Source organism: Seriola dumerili, unplaced genomic scaffold (assembly GCF_002260705.1).
Source record: "Seriola dumerili isolate Sdu_G_001 unplaced genomic scaffold, Sdu_1.0 BDQW01000409.1, whole genome shotgun sequence".
NCBI classification, from domain to species: domain Eukaryota; kingdom Metazoa; phylum Chordata; class Actinopteri; order Carangiformes; family Carangidae; genus Seriola; species Seriola dumerili.
Genome location: NW_019174664.1, coordinates 694,939 through 715,560, shown reverse-complemented (window position 1 = coordinate 715,560; position 20,622 = coordinate 694,939). Strand labels below are relative to the sequence as shown.

Here is a 20,622-nt window from a genome sequence, read left to right as displayed (position 1 = left end):
ATTGTTTCATGAAGTGTGCCAAATCCCTTTGGAGGATTACTTTGCTGCTGGTGGAGTGGGGATCATTCACACTCACCTCTGCCTCCAGAGTTTTCCCACACTCCATCCATTAGCAGAAAAGAGACATGTGCCTCTGTACAAATGAACTTTTTGGGGATTCTGTGCAGAAGCAGTGGGTGGGCAGTGGTGCCTCATCAAAAAATAATGTGACAATGTGGCTCTTGAGCATTATTTGAGAATCAAGATTTATTACTTCACAATTTTGCAAGATTATTAATTGATATTGTAAAATGCTAAAATCTCCTTTTCATTATTTCTGATTACATCAGTTTGTCCAGGTCATACTTAAAGTGACAGGAAGTGGACACTAAATACAACCCTTCTCACAAAATGAACCAGCTAACTTATAAAAGACACATTTAAATGTTTTTTTAAAAATGATGTGACTGAGACTTTACACCGGTGATAGAGAGGCAAATGCCGCACCTGAGGAAATATTAGGGAAAAGAAAAGTGAACGATATGAAGAAATTCAGTCATTGTTAAAAGCTGGCCAACATAAGAAGCAGGAAAGTCATCACCCAAGAGCTAACAGCTAAAGTTCGTCAGATGGAGCCTAGCAGCCCAGCTCCTCTATTCCTAAAACATTGGTTCTCTTACCTTCTCTTGGCACTTTTAACACTATACTACTTATTTTTTGGACAAAAAAACCAAGCCAAGGCAATGTGAAATTTTAACCTGTCCATTTACACAAAAAGTGGTTTGAAACAAGGTCCACCTTTTAAAGCCAGAGGCCCTTTTAATCTCTGTCTCTTCAGGGCAAAGGTCTGGATCTATTGTCCCACAGGGCTCTGTGAGTGAGTTTCCTCTGGTTTCCCACACTCTGTCCTTTCACTGGAGGAACAATAGAAGTGTGTCCTATTATGCGTCACATTAGATACAAGGTCTGACCTCTTTAAGGAGGGAAATGGTGAACTTATGGTTAACTTAAAATATTTTATAATAAAAAACCTGACAATTATCCTGAACAGATGTTGCAAGAAAAAAGTTTTTTGAAAGGTTCATTCTCTCATTTACTTGATTACTTGACGTACTGCATATAAACAGAGTGGCCTATCTTCATCAAACATCTTAAGTGAGCCACATCAACTTTTACTCTGATTAAAATTTTAATAAAAACTTTAGGTTCAAGATGTTTAGTTACTCTTTGGTGTACATTCAAATTCACTGTAGCAAACGTGGTCATTTCAGAAATTCATTAAAACAGATGCAGAAAGTCTGTGGTTCATCATGATATGCAGGATACATATAAAGGAAAATGACATGGAAACAACATTTTCATCTGTCAGTGTTTGTTTATTCAACAAGGCACAATGAGCCACAACAAGTATGACAGCTCCAACTAGAGGTGATGATACATCACAACAACAACTTGTAGATTTCTACAAGACACACTGTACTCGAGAGAGTAAGGGAACAACTGTCTTTATAAAAGACAAACAGTTTACAATATTGGAGGACACTGTAATCACTGTCCTAGAGGGTTTTTTTCCAAATGGATTAAACGTTTGCAAATACTGAACAAAAGAAACAGTAAAAATTGACCTCACAACAGGTCAGATTCTTAATAACCAGAAACATCAGTTCATTCTTAAAAGTAAAACTTATATTGTCACTGGAAAACTGTGACAATGTGACATTAAAGAAACCTTTTACAATAAAAAGAGAAACATATTGATCTTAAAACAGATCAGTTTTCAAGAATCACATGAAGTGAGGGAAAGTCCATTATGACAACATGTCCATAAACAGGACAATTAAGATGTTTGATCAAAATGATCAATAGTACTCAAGAGACAACAAATATCACTATTGCATCATATTTTCTAATACATGACGCACAATGAAGCACAAATGTATCACAGCAAAATTGTGATATTCAACAAAAAAGAATACACATCTGGATCTTACAACAGATCATTTTTGAATAATCAGAGAGATTAAAGTGACGTAAAGTCCAATATGACCATATGTCCATAAAAAAGGACATTTCAATATTTTTTATCACATTGATCAATAATAATCAAAAGATAACAAATGTTACCAAAGCATTATACACCACCAATACATGAAGTACAGTGAAGTATAATAATAATAATTGCTGATGCAATCACATTTGATTCATGCAACATGCATGACAAGATGTTCTCTTTCTTCATTTGAAAGATATTGTTGTTGTTATTTCCATTAGGAAATCTCATCTTACACAAAGCAACAAAATACAAGCTTCTGTTCACACAGAAGAACGACTCTTTAAATTTCATAGAATTCAGTTCAAGTAATCTTTGACCAACATGGTCATCTGAGTTTGTCTGCTAGTAAGTCCAGTCTGTAGGTGTCTACCACGGCCTCCAGAGGGCGCTGTTGACTGGACTCTTCTCTTTGGTGATGCTGGTCTGGACTGTGGAGCTCAGGAGAGAGAAGTCAGCCTCCATCAGGCTCTTCTCAGAGGAAGACTGCAGCTTGTTGACGTGGTTCAGCAGTCTTCTCTGCTGTTGATTCTGCTGCTGCAGCTGTGTCAGGAAGCAAACTGTCATCTCCAGGATGTCTGCTTTCTCCAGCTTGGAGTCTGGCTGCTGTTTGAGGAACTCTGGACCCAGGAGAGACTTGAGCTGCTCGATGCTGCTGTTGATTCGCTCTCTGCGTAACTTCTCCACCAGAGGCTTTCTGAGCTGCAGAGAGAAGAACAAAGTCATTAATAAACTTATTCTGCAGTAAAGTGATAGCATTAAACAAAAGAAATTATAATAATAATGTTTACATGTTGAAGCTCCAATTTACCTTGTGGGTCAGAGTCAGGTGCTCCTCAGAGTTGGTCATTGCTGCAGTGATTGTAGGTGTCATGGCTGGATCTCTGTGCTGTAGAGGTCTCTGTAGAGAGAATCTGATCTCTGCTGGCTTCATCCCTTCTATTTATAGTCCCACATCTACATATGAATGTGTGGGTCTTGGTCTGGCTGGAGTTTCTCACAGTCTCAACCAATCAGAGAGCTCAGTGAGACAATAGGACATGTGGACCAGCAATGTGCTGAATGGTATTACATTGCCCGAGGGACAATAGTTAGATCTCAGGGGAACAGGTGGAGGACTGTGGGGTGATAGAGAGAGAATCACAGAGTTCTGGGAAAGTGGTGACCCTGTAGAGAGAGCAGATCTGCTGCCTGATGCTGGGATCAATGACTTTGACTGAGCACACGCTGATCATCCCATCACACACGTGGGATGGTGACAATTAATTACATCCATGCTTACAAAATATAGTTCATATGTAAGTAAATTAAATATGACGTGGAAATATATTTTTGTTTCTAAACATTTCTATTGAGCCATAACCTTAAATCTAGCAAGTGCAACTCATGCCACTTTTATTCTGTCTTAATAATGTAGTTACATTTTCATTTGTCCCTTTTCTCTCTTTTTCAAAGAGGGAATAAAGTATTATTGTATTTTGGATGTCAGTTCAGTTGTGTATTACACAAAACTGTAATTCCCATGCTGTATTTGAATTGAATATAATAGCAGCGATCGTGCTGCTGTCCAGATGTGGCACAGTCTCCTGACTTGTGTCTCATCATCAGTGTGAGTAGAAAGTTGCTCTCAGCTTCCCACACTGCCTCCCTGTGCTGTGGTCAATGAAGCACAAAGGGACTTTGAATGGAGCCTTTGTGACGTGTGTTGAAGTAGAAACAGAGCCTGACGTCACCAGCCATCTGGAGGGAAAGAACGCCATTGGTTGTCTCTGACTGTTTGCAAAGTTTAAAAGTGTGTTGAAAGTTTTATCATAAAGTGTCAGATCAAGTGATTTGGCAGATTGTTTAGTCAATGTTCAGTCACTATCACACATTTTGACCGTCCAATCATAACTGTGCCCTTGTATGAGCAAGTGGATGAAAAGTTCAGCTCTATACATGAGTGTGGGAGGTTGAGGCAGCTGTTTCCTGAAGTGTGCCAAATCCCTTTAGAGAATAGTCGGCTGCTGGTGGAGTCAAGGAGCCTAATCAGTCTGAACTCTTCTCTCCAGAGCTTTCCCACACTCTGTGCATTAAAAGAAATCAATGATTTAACTAAATCCAAACGGCCCTTTTGAGGCTCCTCCTTTAATATGTTTAGGACATTTTTGTGTTTGTTTTTAAATTGAAAAGCTCATAAAGTCCCAATTTCCAAATATATACAGTCAGTATCTGGAGTAGTGGAATCTATTGGCAACATCACCTACAACATTCAAATGTTTTAAAAACAATAGTGTAAGTATAACCAATATGCACAGAGTTCAACATGTGATACTCGACTGTAGTCATGTTCTGTCAGTAGAACACTGACCTCCCTGGTTTTATACTTAATAATCTTCTTTTTTCCAATGTCTTGTTTTCAGTGGCCAGATATCACAAGGCTGTAATGCTGAAATGTGAGTTAAATTAAACAAAAACCAGATTCTGTTTATTTGAAAATCTAAAGAACAACTTACTTTTACATTTAACCTAATTTACATCATTTTTTGCAATGATTTTGTTTAGTCTCAACTTTAAGAGATGGTAAAATACGTGACAATGGTGAAGCCAATTTTACCACAATCAAAAAAATGAATAAAAAAATTGAAAACTGATATATGTTTTAATAACAGATCAAGAAGTTCCCATTTTGTGAGTCAGTGTCCCTTTTAATCTCTGTCTCCTCGGGGCAAAGGTCTGGATCTATTGTCCCACAGGACTCTGTGAGCGAGTTTCCTCTGGTTTCCCACACTCTGTCCTTTCACTGGAGGAACAATAGAAGTGTGTCCTATTAAATGTCACTTTAGACACACTGTGTGAGCTCTTTAAAGAGGGAAATGGTTAACTTAAAAATGAAAACACACAGTTGTACCACAGTAATGGTGCAGCAAATTCTCATTTGGTTAGATGACTTACTCCAAATACGACATAAGATGTTAATCCCTCTTCATTAAAAGTCTTAATCGAACTTGTTACGATTTACTGTCTTCAGATTTACACTAAACAGTCACGTTTTGAACGGACTGGTATGTGTGTGCTGATTTTTTTCTTGATGTGTCATTAAAAGGTTGGAACAATGATGGAGATCTCTATCACTTAGGAAGAAATGTAAAAAAAAGGAGGATGTCTGACTTTCATCATTATAAAGAGGATCACAATGATGCACAATGACATGGAAACAATTTCATCTGACTGTGTGTTTATTCAACAAGGCACAATGAGCCACAACAAGTATGACAGCTCCAACTAGAGGTGATGATACATCACAACAACAACTTGTAGATTTCTACAAGACACACTGTACTCGAGAGAGTAAGGGAACAACTGTCTTTATAAAAGACAAACAGTTTACAATATTGGAGGACACAGAAACATCAGTTCATTCTCAAAAGTAAAACTTATATTGTCACTGGAAAACTGTGACAATGTGACATTAAAGAAACCTTTTACAATAAAGAGAGAAACATATTGATCTTAAAACAGATCAGTTTTCAAGAATCACATGAAGTGAGGGAAAGTCCATTATGACAACATGCCCATAAACAGGACAATTAAGATGTTTGATCAAAATGATCAATAGTACTCAAGAGACAACAAATATCACTATTGCATCATATTTTCTAATACATGACGCACAATGAAGCACAAATGTATCACAGCAAAATTGTGATATTCAACAAAAAAGAATAAACATCTGGATCTTACAACAGATCATTTTTGAATAATCAGAGAGATTAAAGTGACATAAAGTCCAATATGACCATATGTCCATAAAAAAGGACATTTCAATATTTTTTTTATCACATTGATCAATAATAATCAAAAGATAACAAATGTTACCAAAGCATTATACACCACCAATACATGAAGTACAGTGAAGTATAATAATAATAATTGCTGATGCAATCACATTTGATTCATGCAACATGCATGACAAGATGTTCTCTTTCTTCATTTGAAAGATATTGTTGTTGTCATTTCCATTAGGAAATCTCATCTTACACAAAGCAACAAAATACAACCTTCTGTTCACACAGAAGAACGACTCTTTAAATTTCATAGAATTCAGTTCAAGTATCTTTGACCAACATGGTCATCTGAGTTTGTCTGCTAGTAAGTCCAGTCTGTAGGTGTCTACCACGGCCTCCAGAGGGCGCTGTTGACTGGACTCTTCTCTTTGGTGATGCTGGTCTGGACTGTGGAGCTCAGGAGAGAGAAGTCAGCCTCCATCAGGCTCTTCTCAGAGGAAGACTGCAGCTTGTTGACGTGGTTCAGCAGTCTTCTCTGCTGTTGATTCTGCTGCTGCAGCTGTGTCAGGAAGCAAACTGTCATCTCCAGGATGTCTGCTTTCTCCAGCTTGGAGTCTGGCTGCTGTTTGAGGAACTCTGGACCCAGGAGAGACTTGAGCTGCTCGATGCTGCTGTTGATTCGCTCTCTGCGTAACTTCTCCACCAGAGGCTTTCTGAGCTGCAGAGAGAAGAACAAAGTCATTAATAAACTTATTCTGCAGTAAAGTGATAGCATTAAACAAAAGACATTATAATTATAATGTTTAAGTCTTGAAGCTCCAATTTACCTTGTGGGTCAGAGTCAGGTGCTCCTCAGAGTTGGTCATTGCTGCAGTGATTGTAGGTGTCATGGCTGGATCTCTGTGCTGTAGAGGTCTCTGTAGAGAGAATCTGATCTCTGCACGCTTCATCCCTCCTATTTATAGTCCCACATCTACATATGAATGTGTGGGTCTTGGTCTGGCTGGAGTTTCTCACAGTCTCAACCAATCAGAGAGCTCAGTGAGACAATAGGACATGTGGACCAGCAATGTGCTGAATGGTATTACATTGCCCGGGGGACAATAGTTAGATCTCAGGGGAACAGGTGGAGGACTGGGGGGTGATGGAGAGAGACTCACAGAGCTCTGGGAAAGTGGTGACCAAGTAGAGAGAGCAGATCTGCTGCCTGATGCTGGGATCAATGACTTTGACTGAGCACACGCTCATCATCCCATCACACACGTGAAGGAGAAAACATTTATTCTTTGATTCATGAATTACACTTGATGACAATATATATGAAGAAATTGTTTTCTTTTTTTCTAGCACTTCTATTGAGCCACAATCTAAAATGTAGCAGATGAAATCTGTCTATTTTGAAATTATCATTTAGTTGGATATTTATTTTATACATCATGATTTTTTAAATTAAATTTTGCATAATCAAAATTATGATCATTTAGCAAAACAATGTAAGATATCACAAAACAGTGAAGCCCATTCATGTAATTTAAAATAAACTCAAGACAGTAATCCTGCTGCTGCCCAGATGTAGCAGAGTCTTTGGACACGTGCCGCCTTGTAGTCAGTGTGAGTAACAAGCTGAGCTCAGTTTCCCACACCGACTCCCTGAGCAGTGGTCAATGAACAACAAAGGGACTTCAGTGACAGATGCTGGCAGTGTGTTGTTATAGAAACAGAGCCTGACATCACCAACCATCTGGAGGGAAAGGATCCCATTGGCTGGAACTGACACTTTGTAAAATTTGAAATTATGGTGCAAAATCTCTGATAAAGTATCAAACATGTGACTTGACATCTCACATTTCAAATTTCCAGTCATGATCATGTCTCTTTACTGATCATCAGTTGGATCAAAATATCAGCTCCATGCATGTGGGTGGGAGGTTTCCTGGGGGGTTGGCGGTCCAGTCTAATTGTTTCATGAAGTGTGCCAAATCCCTTTGGAGGATTACTTTGCTGCTGGTGGAGTGGGGATCATTCACACTCACCTCTGCCTCCAGAGTTTTCCCACACTCCATCCATTAGCAGAAAAGAGACATGTGCCTCTGTACAAATGAACTTTTTGGGGATTCTGTGCAGAAGCAGTGGGTGGGCAGTGGTGCCTCATCAAAAAATAATGTGACAATGTGGCTCTTGAGCATTATTTGAGAATCAAGATTTATTACTTCACAATTTTGCAAGATTATTAATTGATATTGTAAAATGCTAAAATCTCCTTTTCATTATTTCTGATTACATCAGTTTGTCCAGGTCATACTTAAAGTTACAGGAAGTGGACACTAAATACAACCCTTCTCACAAAATGAACCAGCTAACTTATAAAAGACACATTTAAATGTTTTTTTAAAAATGATGTGACTGAGACTTTACACCGGTGATAGAGAGGCAAATGCCGCACCTGAGGAAATATTAGGGAAAAGAAAAGTGAACGATATGAAGAAATTCAGTCATTGTTAAAAGCTGGCCAACATAAGAAGCAGGAAAGTCATCACCCAAGAGCTAACAGCTAAAGTTCGTCAGATGGAGCCTAGCAGCCCAGCTCCTCTATTCCTAAAACATTGGTTCTCTTACCTTCTCTTGGCACTTTTAACACTATACTACTTATTTTTTGGACAAAAAAACCAAGCCAAGGCAATGTGAAATTTTAACCTGTCCATTTATACAAAAAGTGGTTTGAAACAAGGTCCACCTTTTAAAGCCAGAGGCCCTTTTAATCTCTGTCTCTTCAGGGCAAAGGTCTGGATCTATTGTCCCACAGGGCTCTGTGAGTGAGTTTCCTCTGGTTTCCCACACTCTGTCCTTTCACTGGAGGAACAATAGAAGTGTGTCCTATTATGCGTCACATTAGATACAAGGTCTGACCTCTTTAAGGAGGGAAATGGTGAACTTATGGTTAACTTAAAATATTTTATAATAAAAAACCTGACAATTATCCTGAACAGATGTTGCAAGAAAAAGGTTTTTTGAAAGGTTCATTCTCTCATTTACTTGATTACTTGACGTACTGCATATAAACAGAGTGGCCTATCTTCATCAAACATCTTAAGTGAGCCACATCAACTTTTTCTCTGCTTAAAATTTCAATAAAAACTTTAGGTTCAAGATGTTCAGTTACTCCTTGGTGTACATTCAAATTCACTGTAGCAAACGTGGTCATTTCAGAAATTCATTAAAACAGATGCAGAAAGTCTGTGGTTCATCATGATATGCAGGATACATATAAAGGAAAATGACATGGAAACAATTTCATCTGACTGTGTGTTTATTCAACAAGGCACAATGAGCCACAACAAGTATGACAGCTCCAACTAGAGGTGATGATACATCACAACAACAACTTGTAGATTTCTACAAGACACACTGTACTCGAGAGAGTAAGGGAACAACTGTCTTTATAAAAGACAAACAGTTTACAATATTGGAGGACACTGTAATCACTGTCCTAGAGGGTTTTTTTCCAAATGGATTAAACGTTTGCAAATACTGAACAAAAGAAACAGTAAAAATTGACCTCACAACAGGTCAGATTCTTAATAACCAGAAACATCAGTTCATTCTTAAAAGTAAAACTTATATTGTCACTGGAAAACTGTGACAATGTGACATTAAAGAAACCTTTTACAATAAAAAGAGAAACATATTGATCTTAAAACAGATCAGTTTTCAAGAATCACATGAAGTGAGGGAAAGTCCATTATGACAACATGTCCATAAACAGGACAATTAAGATGTTTGATCAAAATGATCAATAGTACTCAAGAGACAACAAATATCACTATTGCATCATATTTTCTAATACATGACGCACAATGAAGCACAAATGTATCACAGCAAAATTGTGATATTCAACAAAAAAGAATACACATCTGGATCTTACAACAGATCATTTTTGAATAATCAGAGAGATTAAAGTGACGTAAAGTCCAATATGACCATATGTCCATAAAAAAGGACATTTCAATATTTTTTATCACATTGATCAATAATAATCAAAAGATAACAAATGTTACCAAAGCATTATACACCACCAATACATGAAGTACAGTGAAGTATAATAATAATAATTGCTGATGCAATCACATTTGATTCATGCAACATGCATGACAAGATGTTCTCTTTCTTCATTTGAAAGATATTGTTGTTGTTATTTCCATTAGGAAATCTCATCTTACACAAAGCAACAAAATACAAGCTTCTGTTCACACAGAAGAACGACTCTTTAAATTTCATAGAATTCAGTTCAAGTAATCTTTGACCAACATGGTCATCTGAGTTTGTCTGCTAGTAAGTCCAGTCTGTAGGTGTCTACCACGGCCTCCAGAGGGCGCTGTTGACTGGACTCTTCTCTTTGGTGATGCTGGTCTGGACTGTGGAGCTCAGGAGAGAGAAGTCAGCCTCCATCAGGCTCTTCTCAGAGGAAGACTGCAGCTTGTTGACGTGGTTCAGCAGTCTTCTCTGCTGTTGATTCTGCTGCTGCAGCTGTGTCAGGAAGCAAACTGTCATCTCCAGGATGTCTGCTTTCTCCAGCTTGGAGTCTGGCTGCTGTTTGAGGAACTCTGGACCCAGGAGAGACTTGAGCTGCTCGATGCTGCTGTTGATTCGCTCTCTGCGTAACTTCTCCACCAGAGGCTTTCTGAGCTGCAGAGAGAAGAACAAAGTCATTAATAAACTTATTCTGCAGTAAAGTGATAGCATTAAACAAAAGACATTATAATTATAATGTTTAAGTCTTGAAGCTCCAATTTACCTTGTGGGTCAGAGTCAGGTGCTCCTCAGAGTTGGTCATTGCTGCAGTGATTGTAGGTGTCATGGCTGGATCTCTGTGCTGTAGAGGTCTCTGTAGAGAGAATCTGATCTCTGCACGCTTCATCCCTCCTATTTATAGTCCCACATCTACATATGAATGTGTGGGTCTTGGTCTGGCTGGAGTTTCTCACAGTCTCAACCAATCAGAGAGCTCAGTGAGACAATAGGACATGTGGACCAGCAATGTGCTGAATGGTATTACATTGCCCGGGGGACAATAGTTAGATCTCAGGGGAACAGGTGGAGGACTGGGGGGTGATGGAGAGAGACTCACAGAGCTCTGGGAAAGTGGTGACCAAGTAGAGAGAGCAGATCTGCTGCCTGATGCTGGGATCAATGACTTTGACTGAGCACACGCTCATCATCCCATCACACACGTGAAGGAGAAAACATTTATTCTTTGATTCATGAATTACACTTGATGACAATATATATGAAGAAATTGTTTTCTTTTTTTCTAGCACTTCTATTGAGCCACAATCTAAAATGTAGCAGATGAAATCTGTCTATTTTGAAATGATCATTTAGTTGGATATTTATTTTACACATCATGATTTTTTAAATTAAATTTTGCATAATCAAAATTATGATCATTTAGCAAAACAATGTAAGATATCACAAAACAGTGAAGCCCATTCATGTAATTTAAAATAAACTCAAGACAGTAATCCTGCTGCTGCCCAGATGTAGCAGAGTCTTTGGACACGTGCCGCCTTGTAGTCAGTGTGAGTAACAAGCTGAGCTCAGTTTCCCACACCGACTCCCTGAGCAGTGGTCAATGAACAACAAAGGGACTTCAGTGACAGATGCTGGCAGTGTGTTGTTATAGAAACAGAGCCTGACATCACCAACCATCTGGAGGGAAAGGATCCCATTGGCTGGAACTGACACTTTGTAAAATTTGAAATTAGGGTGCAAAATCTCTGATAAAGTATCAAACATGTGACTTGACATCTCACATTTCAAATTTCCAGTCATGATCATGTCTCTTTACTGATCATCAGTTGGATCAAAATATCAGCTCCATGCATGTGGGTGGGAGGTTTCCTGGGGGGTTGGCGGTCCAGCCTAATTGTTTCATGAAGTGTGCCAAATCCCTTTGGAGGATTACTTTCTCTGCTGGTGGAGTGGGGATCATTCACACTCACCTCTGCCTCCAGAGTTTTCCCACACTCCACTCCCTCATAAAAACTGCAAACACTGCACCCACAGGCTGTCCTCCTCATGTCTAGAGACTTATTGTCATGGTTTGCCCTGACGGACAATTTATGTTTAAATTAGTTTTGTGTGATTAAAACTTTTGGTTTTTGTTCCTGAGTTCACCTGTGTAGCGTACATACCTGGCCTGGCATCAGTCACAAGCAATTAAGGAAGTTCATTGTAAGGACATGCAGAGTTACGGACCCACAATCGACACTTTGTGACTCTTCCCACAATCAATCTATCAAATTGATAGGAAACAGAGACAAAGTACCCCTCTTCCACAAACAGACCATGCTTTTAGCATGTCCGAACGACACAGAACCAGACCAAAGGTCAAAGGGTCAGCTCCAGAGGATCAACCAATGGACACCAGGCAACTGGAGAATATAGGCAAAATCTCCAGTTTGTAACAATAAGACTCTGTCTAATGACATTTGATTGTTTCTTGTATAGGACAAGTAACAACAAAAGGACTGATTAACACTAAGGTGTGAATCCTGGCCTCTCTGTGCCATGCATGAACACACACACACATGCACACACACACACCAACCTCCCTTCCTCTGTCCCTCTCTAGATAAGAGTCGTAAACTACAACCCACATTCCAATCCTGGGTAGTGACCAGCAGAGCACTCTTCACAGACACAGATCTAAAGAAGAATGTAAAATTAAATATCTAACTGTTCCCTAACTCATGAGATGTTCCTTTGCAATAGTTTAATCCCAAACTTCTATCCCATAGAATGTTTGAAATGTAACATGTAGATTTTAAGACAATGTCCTTCATGTGACCATACTGTACTGTCAGCATCCTTCACACAAGGTAACACACTACATGACATCCAGAATGTCCATATTATTATTATTACAGTCAAAGAACTGCTGTGTAATCCACATTTATAGGCTATTAGCTTTGGGAAATGTTTATATTGTTGTTTGATCAATTAACCACTTGTATCATGATTAATTCCAGGTTTGAAGGATGTAATATGAAATCAACACTCCTATTACTCCTCTCTGCCATTATTAGTGCGAGTAGTTTTATATGTTATTTCATTTAATGTTTTGTGGTCATGGTGGAAGTTTATAAGTAAACTACAGAATTAAATTATTCCAAAATTCAGTGGAAAATTACTCTCTTCTCCAAGTGGAAACACAAGAGAAGAACAGTGACGCCCCTGAAACATGCAACAGCCCCCAGGGGATAAAACAGTCGTGAACAATTCACACATGGTCAGATGAAGAGAAGTCAGTCAGAAAAAGCCAGAAAGGTTACAGAAAGGTCCGAAATGTTAGAAACGCGGAAAAGTTAGAAACTCGGCGAGATGCTAAGAAGAAAGAAGATGCTAGAAGCTGAGAACTTTGCTCAAAGCTCAGAGTCCCGGCTCAAAGCCCGGCTCTGTAGCCATATAAACTCTTAGCTCTAAGCTGCTAGCCACAAACTCATGGCTCTTAGCCATTTTTGCACTTTTCACGTCCTTTATTTTTCTTTGCCACAAGCTCCAAGTAACATCATTTTTGTCTACATGCACGATCTTTTATTTTTATAAGCCAAGTCAAGACCAACTGAACCAAAACAACAGAAGTGCCTCAAAGTAATTTTTTAACACTTTAAATCATCATCAAGTTTTCCTTTTTGAAGATTTTGACAGCTTTAGAGTCATCTGGTCAACGCCAGTCTCCTCTAAAGTTATCCAGCCAAAGTAAAGAGCATTAGAGTTTATTTCGCATCAACCCACAAGAGACACCAGCAGATAACATCTGCACGACCGCCTGCAGAGAAGCTGAGCAGAAATCAAGAGTGCCCAAGACAGAAAGTCTCCTGGCAAACTCCACCAGAGCTTAATGACTGAGACACCGGCAGAATCCGTCATCGTGATAACGGGACACGGCCTCCAGGAGAATCCACCTAGATCCCGCGTCTCTGGGTTACCATGGCAACCAGAGCCACCTGGGTTCCAGCCAAGGGTCTTCAGCTATAGCGCAACTCACAGTAGGCCGGTCTTAACACTCTGCTCATGACTGGGTTGATGTTGAAATATAGCAATATTTAATCATCAAACCTAATTCGTATATGTAGCATCATTAGCTGTATAGCCATAACATATTCTCTCCCACTATTGCCAACTCATCACACTGCTCATTTCATAATTATTTTTCATCTCGGGGGAAGTAAGTTTGTGGTAGTATGCAGGAGGGAAGTAAGTCGGGGGAAGTAAGTAGGAGGGAAATAAGTTGGGGGAAGTAAGTTGCCTCCCCCATCAGTTAGCTTGCAGGTTAGCCTGATTTTGGAAATCCCTAGTTTGACACAAACTACCTGTTACTGTGTGCTACAGGTAATTAGTGACACTGTGCGCAGCACTCCACAAAATCTCCTTCATAGATGTTAATAAATCCTTAATAAATGTATTCTGGTACAGGATTGGAATGGAATTTAAGTCATCTGTAAAGCATTAATTTATTAACTATTATAAAGCCTTTATAAGGGGTGTGTTATTAAAAAGTACCAATTCAACATACATGTTGTTTTTCTTGTTATGAACTGTCGCCACTGACAGAGCGGTAGCCTGACTGAGCGGAAATGCAATTTCACACCAAACTATTTAGCGGAATTTGCACTGCTGCACCTGCATAAACACAACATTAAACACACCAGTCCAGCTGCTTTCGGTGCAAGTGGGTTTGTTTTTTTTTGGTAAGGAACTATATTGCTCATCAAGGATGTGGTTTTGTGGATTCTTCCGTGGCTTTTTTTTATAGTAAAAATAAGAACTCCCTCTGTACCAATCTATGGTTAGTTTTTTTCAAACCCACAGATTGTATATGATATATGTATATAATTAAACTACCAAGACTTCCTCTAAGTGCACAGGATATTCAGACAGAGACATTCAGACAAGCTTCACCAGATACTATCAAACATTAGGCAGATAGGAAGCACAATGAATGTGGGTGAAGTGATCTACACACTGGTGGAGGTGCTCATTGCTGTCAGCTGCTGCTTGGGTAATTTGTTGGTTATTCTGGCTCTGCGGACCAGTAAGAGCATTCAACGGCCTACCTTCTGCCTGATTGTCTCTCTGGCTGTTGCTGACTTTATGGTTGGCTGTGTAGCCATACCGTTGGCTGTGCTGGTGGACGGACGAGTGAAGACTTCATTTCATGGCTGTCTCTTCATCAGCTGCATGGTCATCCTGTTGACCTTAGTCTCAATTTTGTGTCTGGTGGCTATTGCAGTGGACCGTTACCTCCGGGTGTATGTCCCTCTCAGGTAAGATTATTGAGACAATGCTTGCTGAGATAAAAGTAAAGTTGCACTGGTAGGGTAAGGAATTCAGTTTCCTATGCTAAATACATGTAGTGGTGGTACTGTGAGGTGTTTTGGACAATGAATAAGGCAAAAAAGCTTTTGTTTACTCGCACTTTTTAATTGGCTTGCACTAAATTATATAATTCTTACTCAAATTTTGTTATAGTATTTTTAATTTATTTTGTGTCAGTGTAGTTGGAAACACAAATACATTGGGAACTGTTGATGATACCTATAACTAGTGTTTTTCTCTGTAGGTACAAAAAGACTGTGACACGGAGACATTCATGGCTTGCGGTAGCAGCATGTTGGTTTGTTGCAATACCACTAAGCTTTGCTCCCATGCTTGGATGGTACAACGATGAAGCCTTGTCTAATTCAGTCAACTCTACCATCATCTGCCAGTTCATAACTGTGATCCCCATGTCATACCTGGTGTACTTCAGCTTTTTTCTCTACAATTTGACCCCTCTGATGGTGATGATTGTATTATATGGCTTTGTATTCTGTACCATACGAGGGAACCTTAGAGAGAAACCAGGTAGCGGTGCCCAGAAACAATCTCTGAACTACCTAAGGAAAGAGAAGCAGCTGGCAGGATCTCTGTCCCTGGTATTGGCCCTTTTTGCACTGTGCTGGCTCCCTCTCCACATAATGAACTGCATTGTTTACTTTAATGGGCCGAATTATGTACCAGAGATAGCATTCTATGTGGGCATCCTGCTTTCTCATGCTAACTCAGCTGTAAACCCAGTTGTGTATGCGTTCAAAATACAGAAGATCAGGGCTGCATACCTGAAGCTCTGGAGACGGTATATCGCATGGGGAGAAGAAAATCAAGCATCTCACACAAGCCAGATGACAGACAACAATCCCAGCAGTACCATTAACAGTGTGGCCAAAAATGAATGACAGCAGATTTGACTCATGATTAAACAGCCACATTGCATTAATACAACCTTTGCTTTGAGTCATAGTTCACTTATCACAATCTCACTGACCTGTCTCATGCTTTATTTTAGAGACAGAGACATACTGTACTTTTATAGGTTTGTGGTTAGCAGTGTGACACTGACACTTTAAAAATACCAGCTGAGCTGTATTGTTTGTATATTTTTTCTTGATGCATAAGATGATCAATGTTTTCAGCTGACTCAGTAAAATGGCAAACACATGTACTTCCCAAAACGTGTTCTATTAAAGATGTATTTTTTAGTCTCCCAGGAAGTGAATTTCTGTAACATATTAAAACAACAACAACAACAACAACAAACACACTTGATGTAATTTTAACTAGATTTGCACAGGTTTTGTTGTAGCCAGCAAATATAGAAAAATTATAATTTAAAACATCTAATATGTGCTGATATCTACTTCTTTTCAAAACTAAACCAAATGATGTATGTTTAATAGCTACAATCATCTCCCAAAATGTATTACTTTACAGCAAAAATTGGTTAGAAACATAAGAATGGTGTTAGTGGCAGTAATACATTAAATGATTTCAGGTTCGTGCAGAAAAAGTACCAGTCCAGTTGCGGAACTATTTGTGTTGGCGCTGCCAAAACAAATGATGAAATAAACAAACAGATCATCTGTTGTTGCTTATTTAACTAATATGGCGCTCGTAGAACTGTTGTATAAAAGCAATATCACACTCGAGGTCGTGATTTTATACTGTTAATCAGCACAGCTGTGATATGGCTTCGGTATTCAGCCGTCCCTCTCGTGTGATACTGTTTAATTAAACCATATTCCTGCACTGTATTATCACAAAGATATTAATGGAAACATCCGTCAATGCCATGCATGCCACTGCAGGTGCAAAATTCTGTTGCAGTTGTTACTTTCTGCATTAAATCCTGCATGTTTATGAATAAATCTGTAATTTAGGTCCACCCCATGATAACACTGAGTTTTTTTCTGTATGTTAATGGATGAATTAATCTGCCTCTTTGGGTTACACCCAACTACATCCGGTGTCACGGATCATGGAGGCTGGCATTTCTGGACATCAGCGATGGAAATATATGAGGGAGTCACAGTCGTTTCCCCCAGGATCATTAACGTTGCACCACAGACTCTGTGAGCGGCCTTATGTCTAATTACTTCTCCCTTGAACTTCGATCCGGCATAAAAATAAAACGGAAAGATCAGGTCGTCGATCTGTTGACGTCTCCGCGGTAAAGTGAACTTTCAAACGGGTTCACAGTAGTTCATATGAGCCGCTACAGTTGGACTGAGCTGTTCGTCGACAAGGACCGTTTTCTGCAAGTTGTCTTGAGTAATGTAAGAAAGCGCAAGTTTTCCTTAAAACGTGAAATCATAATGTAGCTAGCAGGAAAAAAAACTCCTTTATGCAGTATTTAAGCTGTTCTGCAGCGAGTTAAATTAGTAGTACAGCGTTACAGGTAAGTTTATGGCTCACACGTGAACTGGTGAATATAAGGCCTCTACCAAAGTTGATTTGAGTTGAGTTTCTTGCAATGATAGTCAACTGTAGAAACTTAAACTAAGAGGAATCATGAAAATCATGATGTTGACTTGTTACTGGTCACGATATGAAGACTTGACTGCTGCAGGGTGTCTGCAGGTCTTACGAAAGGCTTACGTTCAGTTTCCTAATAAAAAACGGCCTTTAAAAATAGGATTGAAAAGCCTTAAATTCCATTTACTACTATATTATAGCCTCCCATGGCAATAATGTTACTTATAAATGTGATTTTGAATTTGAAAACAAACTGTCTGGAAAATCAGCCGTGCTACTGTTCAGGCCTCTGATGTTATGTAAAATCAATATGTGCACCTTAAATCAATTGTTAATCCTTCCATCCATTTTCTGCTGCTTATCCAGGTCCAGGTCATGTTTAATGATTACTTATTAGGAATTATCGTTAGCCTATATACACTGGGGAAGTAGTGACAAAAATGGGATATAAGTATCAATAAATTCATGCACTTAAATATTCCTAAGTAGTAGGCCTATCATCCCCTCTGGTTTTCATAGCTGTTTATCATTCTTTGGTCCTTCAGATATTAAATTACATTCTGTGTGGTATTAAAATGCCTTAAAAAGTCTTAAGTTCAACTTGGTGAGCACTGCAGAAACCCTGTACTGAAACAGTTCAGACTAGCACAGGAGACTGGTTATGACACTGTAAAAGAACTAATTATCGTCTCTACAGTTTTCCTGCCGTTTTCATAGTTAATATTTGAAAGATGATCATGTGATGGAAAATCACTTATGGATGACCTGGCCTTGGCTTTTATCTCTCAGACGCTGCAGAAAGCAAAAAAACAAACCAAAAAAAAAACAAACAAGGATCTGTGTTTCAGTGTTATACATCACCTCAGCCAAAACCTTTCACATATAAAACAAAAATCTCAGTAACTCTCTATAAAAACAAGGGAGGAGGTGCAAACCAGAGTCTGCTATTGCACGTGTCAAAAAAACTAGTGAGCACTAGAAGAAAAAAATAAAAGGCACACTGACATGTTAAAATGGAAAAAGTTTTTATTAACGTGGTTACATCAATGATAAACACTCCAATAACTTATTGGGTTAGATAAATTACAGTTAAATGCATTAATTACATTGGATTTGATTGGAATCAATCATTAGTTACACAGAATATTTAGCAATGACAGTATGTGATCATCAAAATATAAATTCTGTGGATAATTATATTGAATTCTTGCATAGCTCTATAACTATATTTTGAATTAATAATGCCTAATGAAACATTATTACTGATGCCCTCTTGTGCATTTTTTACAGCCAAGTTTTTAGGCGAGTGTCCATCTTAAATGGTGATTACACAAATAGATGTGATAGCTCCTCAAGTGTGTGGAGTTGCTGCTTTGTCATATGACAGTAAACTGAATATGTTTGGGTTTATGCCTGATTGTCGACTAAAACAAATTTACATAATTTTTCAACATTTCATTGATAAAACGATTAATTGAAAAAATAATCAGCAGGTAAACTGAATAATTAGTTGTACCCTTAAAGAGCTCATACTTAGGGATTTATCTTAAGTGCAACAAAAATTTCTCATGATTCTTCTTTTAATTTCTTCTTTTAAAGAACCCTCTGGCCATGAAGCTGGAAATCCGACGGTACCGTCCCTCAGACAAGGACACGGTGTTCACTCTGTTCAGCATCGGCATCAAGGAGCACATCCGTCCATGTTTTCACAAAGCCATGACCAGCCCTCTTTACCTCGCCATCACCCTGGCTCTGTGTGCTGCTGGATACCTCCTCAGCTCTGTGTTAGGGGCTGTGGTGTTACCAGCAGTTTGGGTAGGCTTTGTCTACTACTGCTCTTATAAGCTATATGCCGACTATGTCAGGGAGAGACTCCGGACAGACATGCAGGACATCCCTGGGAACTATCTGAGCAGACCGGATGACTGTTTCTGGGTGGTTGAGGCTGAAGTTGATGGGAGGGCGCAGATCATGGGTATGGTGGCTGTGATGGCCAAACAAAGTGGGAAAGAAAAGTACGGCGAACTGTTCAGAATGATCATCTCTCCACTGTGCAGAAGGATGGGCCTGGGCTTCAGGATGGCTCAGATCGTGGTTGACTTCTGTAAGGAACGAGGCTTCTCCAAGGTGGTGCTGGAGACCAGCTCCACCCAGACGGCTGCCGTGGCCCTATACGAGAAACTGGGGTTCTGCCACATCCTCTCACACACCAAAACAGAGGCTCCCTTGTGGGTTGTAACACTGGCCAAAGTCACAGTTTTAAGAATGGAAAAAAAATTGTAGGCCTGAAATAACCCTGATCAGCCACTGTGATGTTCCTTTTCTGTTCCTCTTTATCAGTAGTTTAAGCTTTTGCAGTGATAATACTTTACTAAAACTATTATTAGTAAGCTATGTCTCACAAACACTCTGTTTCAATAAGTTTTAAAATGTGTTTCACTTGTACTGTATGGACGACCTATTCGTTGGTCTCAAACATGACACATTGCTGCTCTTCGAAGTTTATTGGATCAAGAGTCAAGATTCACCAGATAGTGGTTGTTGTTCAAAAGTTTTAGGCAGGTGTGAAAAAATGCTGTAAACTAAGAATGCTTTCAAAAATGGAAGTGTTAATAGTTTATTTTCATCAATTAACAAAATGCAGTGAATGAACAGAAGAGAAATCGAAATCAAATCAATATTTGGTGTGACCACCCTTTGCCTTCAAAACAGCATCAATTCTTCTAGGTAAACTGGCACACAGTTTTTGAAGGAACTCGGCTGGTATGTTGTTCCAAACATCTTGGAGAACTAACCACAGATCTTCTGTGGATGTAGGCTTCCTCAAATCCATCTGTCTCTTCGTGCAATTCCAGACAGACTCGATGTTGAGATCAAAACATCAAAAATGAAACCCCAGTCTGCTTTGAAATGTTTGTCTGGGAGAGACCTTGCTGATGCAGTATAACTACTTGTGTCTTGTGGCTATGCTCA

The 20,622-nt window shown here is 39.1% G+C and overlaps 5 protein-coding genes across 6 annotated transcripts; 2 read left to right on the top strand and 3 right to left on the bottom strand.

Annotated features, from left to right (window-relative positions):
* Positions 1–2,140: 2,140 nt before the first annotated feature.
* LOC111233617 (transcription factor HES-7.1-B-like) lies at positions 2,141–2,963 on the bottom strand. Its single transcript, XM_022761473.1, has 2 exons — positions 2,841–2,963; positions 2,141–2,731 (listed from the first exon to the last, which is right to left on the bottom strand). The coding sequence occupies exons 1-2, from the start codon at positions 2,961–2,963 to the stop codon at positions 2,399–2,401; spliced, it is 456 nt and encodes a 151-aa protein (XP_022617194.1). The 3' UTR covers positions 2,141–2,398.
* A 3,191-nt stretch (positions 2,964–6,154) lies between these two features.
* On the bottom strand, positions 6,155–6,746 carry LOC111233619 (transcription factor HES-7.1-B-like). The gene is made up of 2 exons (XM_022761475.1): positions 6,624–6,746; positions 6,155–6,514 (listed from the first exon to the last, which is right to left on the bottom strand). The coding sequence occupies exons 1-2, from the start codon at positions 6,744–6,746 to the stop codon at positions 6,182–6,184; spliced, it is 456 nt and encodes a 151-aa protein (XP_022617196.1). The 3' UTR covers positions 6,155–6,181.
* Positions 6,747–9,888: 3,142 nt separating this feature from the next.
* Positions 9,889–10,711, bottom strand: LOC111233609 (transcription factor HES-7.1-B-like). The gene is made up of 2 exons (XM_022761466.1): positions 10,589–10,711; positions 9,889–10,479 (listed from the first exon to the last, which is right to left on the bottom strand). Exons 1-2 carry the CDS (start codon positions 10,709–10,711, stop codon positions 10,147–10,149), a joined length of 456 nt encoding a protein of 151 aa, XP_022617187.1. The 3' UTR covers positions 9,889–10,146.
* Positions 10,712–14,793: 4,082 nt separating this feature from the next.
* Positions 14,794–16,110, top strand: LOC111233618 (adenosine receptor A1-like). The gene is made up of 2 exons (XM_022761474.1): positions 14,794–15,122; positions 15,419–16,110. The coding sequence occupies exons 1-2, from the start codon at positions 14,794–14,796 to the stop codon at positions 16,071–16,073; spliced, it is 984 nt and encodes a 327-aa protein (XP_022617195.1). The 3' UTR covers positions 16,074–16,110.
* Positions 16,111–17,158: 1,048 nt separating this feature from the next.
* LOC111233597 (N-acetyltransferase 8-like) lies at positions 17,159–20,218 on the top strand. 2 transcript variants are annotated; one of them, XM_022761452.1, is made up of 2 exons: positions 17,159–17,450; positions 19,249–20,218. In XM_022761452.1, exons 1-2 carry the CDS (start codon positions 17,382–17,384, stop codon positions 19,930–19,932), a joined length of 753 nt encoding a protein of 250 aa, XP_022617173.1. In that variant the 5' UTR covers positions 17,159–17,381; the 3' UTR covers positions 19,933–20,218. The 2 variants fall into 2 exon arrangements, with proteins under 2 accessions (XP_022617173.1, XP_022617174.1); XM_022761453.1 differs by lacking the exon at positions 17,159–17,450 and adding an exon at positions 17,486–17,572.
* The last annotated feature ends 404 nt before the right edge of the window (positions 20,219–20,622 follow it).

Coding starts and splice junctions, on each gene's coding strand:
- LOC111233617 (XM_022761473.1), bottom strand. CDS start 2,963: ATGAAGCCAGCAGAGATCAGATTCTCTCTACAGAGACCTCTACAGCAC. Junction 2,732..2,840: donor ACCTGACTCTGACCCACAAG/GTAAATTGGAGC, acceptor TTCTCTCTGCAG/CTCAGAAAGCCTCTGGTGGA.
- LOC111233619 (XM_022761475.1), bottom strand. CDS start 6,746: ATGAAGCGTGCAGAGATCAGATTCTCTCTACAGAGACCTCTACAGCAC. Junction 6,515..6,623: donor ACCTGACTCTGACCCACAAG/GTAAATTGGAGC, acceptor TTCTCTCTGCAG/CTCAGAAAGCCTCTGGTGGA.
- LOC111233609 (XM_022761466.1), bottom strand. CDS start 10,711: ATGAAGCGTGCAGAGATCAGATTCTCTCTACAGAGACCTCTACAGCAC. Junction 10,480..10,588: donor ACCTGACTCTGACCCACAAG/GTAAATTGGAGC, acceptor TTCTCTCTGCAG/CTCAGAAAGCCTCTGGTGGA.
- LOC111233618 (XM_022761474.1), top strand. CDS start 14,794: ATGAATGTGGGTGAAGTGATCTACACACTGGTGGAGGTGCTCATTGCT. Junction 15,123..15,418: donor CGGGTGTATGTCCCTCTCAG/GTAAGATTATTG, acceptor TTTTCTCTGTAG/GTACAAAAAGACTGTGACAC.
- LOC111233597 (XM_022761452.1), top strand. CDS start 17,382: ATGAGCCGCTACAGTTGGACTGAGCTGTTCGTCGACAAGGACCGTTTT. Junction 17,451..19,248: donor TGCAAGTTGTCTTGAGTAAT/GTAAGAAAGCGC, acceptor CTTCTTTTAAAG/AACCCTCTGGCCATGAAGCT.